This window comes from Grammomys surdaster, unplaced genomic scaffold (genome assembly GCF_004785775.1).
Source record: "Grammomys surdaster isolate TR1022 unplaced genomic scaffold, NIH_TR_1.0 131, whole genome shotgun sequence".
Classification (NCBI taxonomy): Eukaryota; Metazoa; Chordata; class Mammalia; order Rodentia; family Muridae; genus Grammomys; species Grammomys surdaster.
Window position 1 is genome coordinate 2,742,389 of NW_021604589.1, and position 9,771 is coordinate 2,752,159.

General features: G+C 40.7%; 1 protein-coding gene across 1 annotated transcript in view; it reads right to left on the minus strand.

The window, feature by feature from the left end:
- Positions 1-9,771, minus strand: part of Bmx (BMX non-receptor tyrosine kinase) — a 62,870-nt gene continuing 53,099 nt past the window's right edge. Inside the window, exons 17-19 of the mRNA XM_028761929.1 lie at positions 5,494-5,612; positions 3,593-3,750; positions 1-75 (exon numbers count right to left, since the gene is read on the minus strand). Coding sequence (XP_028617762.1) covers positions 1-75; positions 3,593-3,750; positions 5,494-5,612 — 352 coding nt within the window. The remainder of the gene's footprint in view (positions 76-3,592; positions 3,751-5,493; positions 5,613-9,771) is intronic.

Here is a 9,771-nt window from a genome sequence, read left to right on the forward strand (position 1 = left end):
TCATGGTTTATCTTGCTCCCGAAGCGGTTCTATGGCAGATAGGAGTTGCTGAAACGTGGGGCGCTTTTCTGGAAGCTAAATAAAAGAAAACCCCAATGTGTTAGATGATAAAAAGAATAATGTCCAGAATACTAGAGGGACTGGGGATGTAGCTCAGTTGGTAAAGTGTTTGCCTAGAAAGCAAGACACCCTGGCATCAGTTCCCAGGACCACTTTAACCAGGTGTGGTGGAATACATCTGTAATCTGAGGACTTGGGAGGAATGGGCAGGAGGATCAGATGTTCAAAGTTATCCTCGGCTATACAGCAAGTTTGAGGCCAGCCTGGGCTACACAAGACCCTGACTCAATAATTAAAATGACAAACAACAATACAGGGCTGGGGGATGACTCAGTGGGTATGAGTGCTTGCCCCACAAGTTCCAATCTTCAGAACCTACATAAAAGCCTGATGTGTGACATGAGTCTGTGATCCTAGCACTCCTAGAAGACTGGAAAATGCCTGGAAGCTCCCAGGTCAACTAGCTTGGTGTGCACAACAGCAAACAAGAGATTTTGCCTCAAGCAAGGTAGATGGTAAGCATTGACACCAGACACAAGCACACAATGGCATCAGTATACCTATATTCACAAACACAATCACAAACACTGCATACTGTGCGCACACCCTCTCACTCACACACAAACGAACAATATATAAAGCATGTATAGTTCAGTCCTAATGTGAATAACATTCTATTTCATTTGAGAGAAGATCTCACTGACTAGCCCTGTCTAGCATAGAGTGTGCTATGTAGACAAAGCTGGCCTTGAACTCACAAAGATGTGCTCTGGCTTTGCCTCCTAATTGGTAAGATTCAAGGCATGTGTACCACACCCATTGAATGACTTTTGAAACACCATAGACCTTCTTGCTCAGATTCAGAATGGGGCAACGGTGGCTTTTGTACTCACTATTCTTAAGATCATGTTGAAATTTCCAATCAATGCACCCAGGAAGCAAAAATCAGCCTCAAGAATTAGGAAAGGAAAACTACTTGCATAGGACATAATTGTATGCTTGAAAATTCAAGAGGACTAATGATAGACTCCCTCAAACAATAAAGGATTTTACTATGTAGGTAGGGTAAAAGAATTAACAAATAAAATCAATAGCCAATAGTAACCAGTCAGAAGATATGATGGAAGGGAAGACATCATTTATAATAGCAACAATATCAAAACCAAATCCTTAGGGATATACCCCTCAACAAGGAGAAACTTAAAAGATAGAAATGTAGACTGGAACATATATTAAGAAAAAAGTCTCCTTTGTCCTACAGTAGGACATGTCAGTGTCATGGAGATATAGGATTTCTCTAGTTAAAATAAAAAGGAAATACAATCTTAAAGATATGAATGAGTTGCACCTAATATAGATGAATTTATTTTACAGACTTCGAATTTGCAAAATGGCTCAGAAGCTGTGAAGAACAAAAAAACCTGAGGGTTCTAGCCTACAAGATATCACATAATACTTTGTTATATAACAACATATAATTAAAATATTGTGGTGCTGGCATAGAAGACCAGGCTACAAAAGAGGTAATCCCAAAATAAATCAGTATTATTCTGCAGAGAGAGTAATATTAGTGTGACCTCTCTCTGCCAACAAGGTATTTCCTTATCTCTTGATAGTCTTTTAGTAAGTGGTGCTTCCAACAACAGGGTAAACATTATAAAAACTATATGGTTGGACTACAGTTTATGTAATACATAATAAACACACAATAAAATAAATATTTTTTGAAGTTTCATTTTTGTATTGCTCAAAATTTTTCAATGGCTTTCCATTGCATGTAAAAATTGAATATCTCCTCTGCCTCCTCCTCTCCCTCCCTCTCCTCATCGTTCTCCTCTTCTTTAGGGTACAGATACTTGATCAAACTTACTCCTCCAAATTTATTTTCAGCCTTTCCAACAACAGCTCTAGCTGAGAACATCAAGCCTGCTTCCACATCTTTGCTTGTGGTATTCTCACTTGGACACACTTTGACACCATCTCTGCTCACATACTAAGGGCATTTTGAGGAGATTTCCTGATCCAGCTCAGATACCAATGCATTCAAAGGAGCGAGCTACTCTCCATTCTCTGAGTCCATGCTACTTTCTATCTTTTTAATTTGGGTACATAATTATAAACGTCTTGACGTTTTTAGCACACACACATACACACATATACATATATATGAAAAAACTGAGTTCAGCTAAGGAAGTAGTGCAGAACCTCAGACCTAACACCACCAATTAATTGTTTAAACATCTAAGACATCTAATTAATTGTTTAAACATCTAAGTGATGGAATTTCTTCCATTTTAGGCTCACATCTGCTTCGTGTAACACCTTTCTCTTCTATCTCAGTGTTTGGGAGATTAGAAGATAGGGTAGGGGATGAAGAAGGGGAGGAAGAAAAAGAAGGAGGAGGATGGGGAGAAAGAGAAAAAGAAGAAGAGGAGACCTTTCATGTGATCTCTGTATGAGATTAGATGTCTGTCATATATTTTTGAGTAGAAGTGAGATTTCATACTGTTGTGAAAAATGAGGCCTCAACCCTACATAAAGAGCTATAGGCAACCGAGGAAAGCTGGGAGCAGGGGGGTGGTCCTCTCTAGGGAAGAACACATCTATTGGTTGTCCAGTACCAAAAAGTCAGGCCTTAAAACATACATGTACATGTAACATAAAAGACTGAACAGGTTATATTTAGGAATACACACACACACACACACACACACACACACGAATGCAGTAACAGTAAATGAAAGAAGAGGATCTGAATTTGAGGGAGAGAGGGAAGGGGTAAATGAGAAGAGGGGGAGGGATTTGGAGGAAGAAAAGCCAAGGGAGATATGTAATTGCATTATAATTATTACATCTTAATTACAATTACATTATAATCTCAAAAAGAAACTGGGCAGTTGTGACTCACACTTTTGATTCCAACACTTAGGAGACAAAGGCAGGCAAATCTCTGAGTTCAAGGCCTGCTTGGTCTACAGAGTGAGTTCCAGGACACCCAGGGTACACAGAAAAACCTTCTTTTGAAAAAACAACCCAACATAACCAACCAAAAACTGCTAAAAATTAAAAATTAAAGAAACAAAAGAGCAAGGATATTGGCATCAGTCAGTCTGCCTCTTTAATAACTGTGACTGGATGTTACTCACATAACCTCCCTGACCTTCTATTTCCTCACTTGTCAGTTTTATTAACAACAGAGTATTTTCTGATGAGTTAATATATTCATAAACTCTTTACAACAATGCTCTAGGTTGTTAAGCAAATTGTCAGCACTTGACTTGTTTTTTGTTTTTTTGTTTTTACACACACACACACACACACACACACACACACACGTATGTGCATATATATATATATATATATATATATATATATATATATATATATATATATATATATAACATGACCCAGGACCATTTTCAACTTTTTTCTAGCAGGTACTTTCTTTTTCTCATCCCCACTGGAGCCCCACCCCCATCCATGCCTATTAACCCCTGCCCACCCTTCCAACCTCCTCAGGGGTTATACTTACCTCATGCCAGCAGCTGTACATGATCTGGTAGATAGTGTCTGATGCCAGTTGGGGCCGGTAGAGTCTGTGGCCCTGAGAGACTTTCACAACCACCTCAGAGTTATCATATAAGTCATAGGGCTGCTTCCCCAGACTAAACACCTCCCACATCAGGATTCCTGTAGGGCATCCGGGGGCAGTCAACAGACAAAAGAGAAAGGAGAGTCAGTGTCAGAAGGACTGGGGCTTGTGGAAGGAACTTCACATCACAGGACCAGAAGGCTATTGGCCAGAGCAAGGGATTTCTGGGAAACGAGGTCTAGTGAAAGGTGGGAGTTGGGCTTGGGTTACCACTTTTACAGTCTAGATGTTCCTGCATTTTTTCAGAGTCCTTTCTGTTTGATAGAAAGCCAGTGAATGGCAACAGCAAGGGGAACCACTTGGGGCCTAGGTTCATGGGCTGCTCTCTTTTTTCCTGATTTTGGTTCGTTTTTCGGGTTATTTTTGCAGTGGTGGGGATCAAACCCAGGGCCTTTGAACACTCGAGGCAAGTGTTTCCCCTCTGAGCTAGCTACACTACCAACTCAACTAGTCAAGCTTTTGTTGCACTGAGACAGGTCTTGTTAAATTCCTCAGCCTGGTCTAGAATGCATGAACTTCCTGCCCTAGTACCTGAGGTTTGGGATTACAAATGTGTCTTATCATGCCTACCTTGAGCAAGTAAATTTTAATGTAAGTGTTTTAACAAAGTAAAATGGCTTTCAGGCATCTATAAAAATATACAATCTTAAGTTTCTTAGACTGTGTGTCACACTTTGGCAATTACTCTGCTGTGGCACAAAATCAGCCACAAACAACATGGCAATGGATGGGCACCCCTGTGGCCAGTGTGAGCTTATTTATAGAAACAGGCCACCACATTGTGTCCAGGACTGTTGTCTCCCAACTCCTGATCCCAAATGCTAATTTTAGCAAGGGGAGAAGATGGGTTGAAATAAGGTAAATGTTCACTGTTTAAGAGGCCCAGCAGTCATGTAATATGCCCTGAAGGGCGGAGTGAGACTCCAGTATCTCTTCATCTTTGTTACCTAGGAGCAGCTTTGCTCCTGGCACATCCTCTGCCTTGTCCCTGTCCACCTCCTCATAAACCAAGCCAATGGGTCTGATCACAGATTGGAACTTTCAACACTGTGAGCCAAAAGAAATCATTTCTTTAGTTAGATTGATTCTGCCAGGGTGCTCTTCATAGTAATGGAAAAGAGGGCTTCCACAGTGCCAAAGAAAGCAGAGTCAAGTTTGCTGTTTATCTTGGAGATACCAAGACACTATGCCTATTCTGAAGGGATCCGTCTGAACAGTTACCATAGCTACACTTATGCCCAGAACCGGTGGTTTATACTTAAGCCCTCCAGCCTTTGGGGTTTCAAAGAAACTAACATTTAAAATTTTAATGATTCCTTCACAAAACTCTTAGAGGCTAAAAGAGGTGGTTCACACCTATAATCCTAGATTTGGGGAGACTAAGGCTGCAGGAGGATGGTGAGTTTGAGAACAGCCTCGATTACATAACAAAACATTGTTCAAAACAAAACAAAAACTGTTTGAAAGTTTCGCTGGAAAAGCCCCCTAAGTCCTTTGATGCTGTTTGCAGATGCTAACATGATGTAAATTATGGACCGTGTATAAGACTTCCTAATACTGAACCCCAGGAAGGAAACTGTCCTCTTCAACCACTTCCTTGTCCCTTGTCTCACACTCTGTGTGTGTGTGTGTATGTGTGTGTGTGTGTGTGTGTGTGTGTGTGTGTAATTTTGTAAAGGCTCAGAGTTCTTTTTCAAATGGATGTTGCTGTTCTTGTGGTTTCCTGTTATGGAAGTCAACTTAAGAAATGAGGCCAGGATGCTATGTGGTCACTTCCTTACCAAACGCCCATACGTCCGACTTGCTGCTGTATTTGAAGTAGTGAAACACCTCTGGGGCCGACCACTTGACTGGAAACTTGGTTCCTACTGAACTGACATACTGGTCATCAAGGACATATCTGTAGGAAAAGCATCAACACGGACATTATGGTCTTGCAAATTGATATCACCTTGACAGGCTATTGTTGCTTCTATTGCCCATCATCAGCCAGAGGATGAAGGAAATAGGCCTATCCTTAGCTGAATGCTTCTAACTAATTTGTTTTTATTTCCTCTTTCCTTTGTCCTCACCACCCTCCACTCCTACTCCCTCTCCCCGACCCCACAACCTGGTTGCTCTTCCTGAGATAAGCTCTTGTGCAGCCCAGGATGGCCTTGAATTATATAGCTGAGTATGGCCTTAAACTCCTAATATTCTGCCTCTACCTCTCAAATGCTAGGACTGTAGGTATATACCACTATATCTGGTTATCTGATTCTTTCATTTCTTTTTGTTGTGACAGATTAGTTTCTAGAGATCTGTAAGAGTTAAGAAATATACCTTTGAAAATAGCAAAATTTGAGTGCAAAATGCTTGGTAATGATCAAACCCCATAAAGATGTGAAAATACAGTCATTCAGAATTCTACTCCAACGTCTGGCAATTCTATCTCTCAAGATACATTTTTTTTTGCTTGTGCTCTCTGATTTTATCTTTTCTCTATGTGTTGGGTTGAGATTTGCTTTATTTTTTCATCATGCTGTGAGTGTTTGCCAAGATGGCATATTTTTTCTTCCACTGTCATGTTTGTTGACTGAACAGCACCTACTCTTATGGACTAATACAATTTATTGAATTGTATAAACTATTCTTAGTTTTCTATCATAAATAATGAAGAAAATATCTGATGGAAAAAATCAAAAACAAAAAATAGAATTCAAAGACGTCCACCAGGCCTATGTTTCTTATTATTATAAAATGTAAGTAACCTTTATGTACTCATGTTGATGAATATGTCAATGCATAGAAATACGTAATTACATAGACTATTATGCAGCCATTAAAATTGATAAAATAAAAAGCTGTTCATGGTGTATGGTTATGTGCAGAAGCATGTATGTCTGATGTTATTCTCCTTTGAGGGGAAGAAACAGTAAATGTATATATTTGTGGGTGTGTTTGGCTATTAAGAATAGTGTTTGGCCTTTTGGGCTGGGGCAGACACAGAGTCGGTCTGCTCCTGTCCTGTGGAGATACTGAATCCTGAGTCATCGAGGAGCCACTGCACTCAGAGCAGCCGGTAAGAACTCCATCTCACTCCCTAAGACCCAGAGATACATCTGGGAGCCAGGGACATTCAGGACACAGAAGCAACCCAAACCCTGCCCCTCTGGAATTCCACTTCCCTTCCGCCCCTGCCTGGTCCTTTGGGCTGGGGCAGACACAGAGTCGGTCTGCTCCTGTCCTGTGGAGAAACTGAATCCTGAGTCATCCAGGAGCCACTGCACTTAGAGCAGCTGGTAAGAACTCCATCTCACTCCCTAAGCCCCAGAGATACATCTGGGAGCCAGGGACATTCAGGGCACAGCAGCTACCCAAACCCCGCCCCTCCAGAATTCCACTTCCCTTCCTCCCCTCCCCGGTCCTATGGGCTGGAGCAGACACAGAGTCGGTCTGCTCCTGTCCTGTGGAGATACTGAATTCTGAGTCATCCTAGAAGAACCACTGCACTCAGAGCAGCCGGTAAGAACTCCATCTCACTCCCTAAGCCCCAGAGATACATCTGGGAGCCAGGGACATTCAGGACACAGCAGCTACCCAAACCCCGCCCCTCCGGAATTCCACTTCCCTTCTGCCCCTGCCTGGTCCTTTGGGCTGGGGCAGACACAGAGTCGGTCTGCTCCTGTCCTGTGGAGATACTGAATCCTGAGTCATCGAGGAGACACTGCACTCAGAGCAGCCGAGGAGCCACTGCACTCTGAGCAGAAGGATTTCCAGATCCAAGAGGTGGCCTGAGTCCCAGGAGTTCTTCCACCCAGGAGATTAGGAGCATAAGACCACAGAGATATCTGGACTCTGAGGAGCTCTGCAACAAGCAAGATAACTGGAAATACAGACTCCAGTCTTACACAGTGAGGGCAGGTAACACTAGAGTTAACCAGATGGCGAAAGGCAAGCGCAAGAACATAAGCAACAGAAACCAAAGTTTCTTGGCATCATCAGTACCCAGTTCTCCCAATATAGCAAGACCTGGACACCCCATCACACCTGAAAAGCAGGATTCAGAATTAAAATCACTTCTCATGATGATGATAGAGGATTATAAGAAGGAATTAAGTAACTCCCTTAAAGAAATACAGGAGAGTACAAGTAAACAGGTAGAAGCCCTTAAAGAGGAATCACAGAAATCCCTTAAAGAAATGCAAGAAAACACAAAGAAGGAATTAAACAAAAACATTCAGGATCTGAAACTGGAAATAGAAACAATAAAGAAAGCTCAAAGGGAGACAACCATGGAGATAGAAAACCTAAGAAAGAGATCAGGTGTCATAGATGCAAGCATCACCAACCGAATACAAGAGATAGAAGAGAGAATCTTAAATGCAGAAGATACGGTGGAAAATATTGACACAGTTGTCAAAGAAAATGCAAAATGCAAAAAACTCCTAACTCAAAACATCCAGGAAATCCAGGACACAATGAGAAGACCAAACCTAAGGATAATAGGTATAGATGAGAATGAAGATTCCCAACTTAAAGGGCCAGTAAATATCTTCAACAAAATTATTGAGGAAAACTTCCCTAACCTAAAGAACAAGATGCCCATAAACATACAAGAAGCCTACAGAACACCAAATAGAATAGACCAGAAGAGAAATACCTCCCGTCACATAATAATCAAAACATCAGATGCACAAAACAAAGAAAAAATACTAAAAGCAGTAAGGGAAAAAGGTCAAGTAACATACAAAGGCAGACCTATAAGAATTACACCAGACTTCTCACCAGAGACTATAAAAGCCAGAAGAACCTGGACTGACATCATACAGACCCTAAGAGTACACAATTGCCAGCCCAGATTACTATACCCAGCAAAACTCTCAATCACTACAGATGGTGAAACCAAGATATTCCATGACAAAACCAAATTTGCACAGTATCTTCTCACAAACCCAGCACTTCAAAGGATAATTGATGGAAAACGCCAACACAAGGAGGGAAACTACAACCTAGAAAAAACAAGGAAGTAATCTTCCAACAACCCCAAAAGAAGATAACTATACAAACATAATTCTACCTCTAATAACAAAAATAACAGGAAGCCACAATCATTTTTCCTTAATATCTCTTAACATCAGTGATCTCAATTCCCCAATAAAAAGACACAGACTATCAGACTGGATACACAAACAAGACCCAGAATTTTGCTGCATACAGGAAACACACCTCAGTAACAAAGACAGACACTACCTCAGAATAAAAGGGTGGAAAACAATTTTCTAAGCCAATGGTCCCAAGAAACAAGCTGGAGTAGCCATTCTAATATCAAATAAAATTGACTTTCATCCAAAATTAATCAAAAAAGATAAGGAAGGACACTTCATACTCATCAAAGGAAAAATCTACCATGGTGAACTCTCAATTCTGAACATCTATGCTCCAAATGCAAGGGCACCTACATACATAAAAGAAACTTTACTAAAGCTCAAAACACACATTACACCTCACACAATAATAGTGGGAGATTTCAACACCCCACTCTCAGCAATGGACAGATCATGGTAACAGAAACTAAACTGAGACACTTTGACATTAACAGAAGTTATGAACCAAATGGACTTAACAGACATCTATAGAACATTTCATTCTAAAACAAAAGAATACACCTTTTTCTCAGCACCTCATGGTACCTTCTCCAAAATAGACCATATAATTGGTCACAAAACAGGCCTCTACAGATAAAAAAAGATTGAAATAATCCCTTGCATCTTATCAGGTCACCACGGACTAAGACTGGTCTTTAATAATGACAAAACCAATGGAAAACCCATGTGCACATGGAAACTGAACAACTCTCTACTCAATGATGACTTGGTCAAGGAAGAAATAAAGAAATAAAAAACTTTTAGAATTCAATGAAAATGAGGACACATCATACCAAAACTTGTGGGACTCCATGAAGGCAGTGCTAAGAGGAAAGCTCATAGCTCTAAGTGCCTACAAAAAGAAACTGGAAAGAGCACACACTAACAAGTTGACTGCACAACTAAAAGCTCTAGAACAAAAAGAAGCAAATA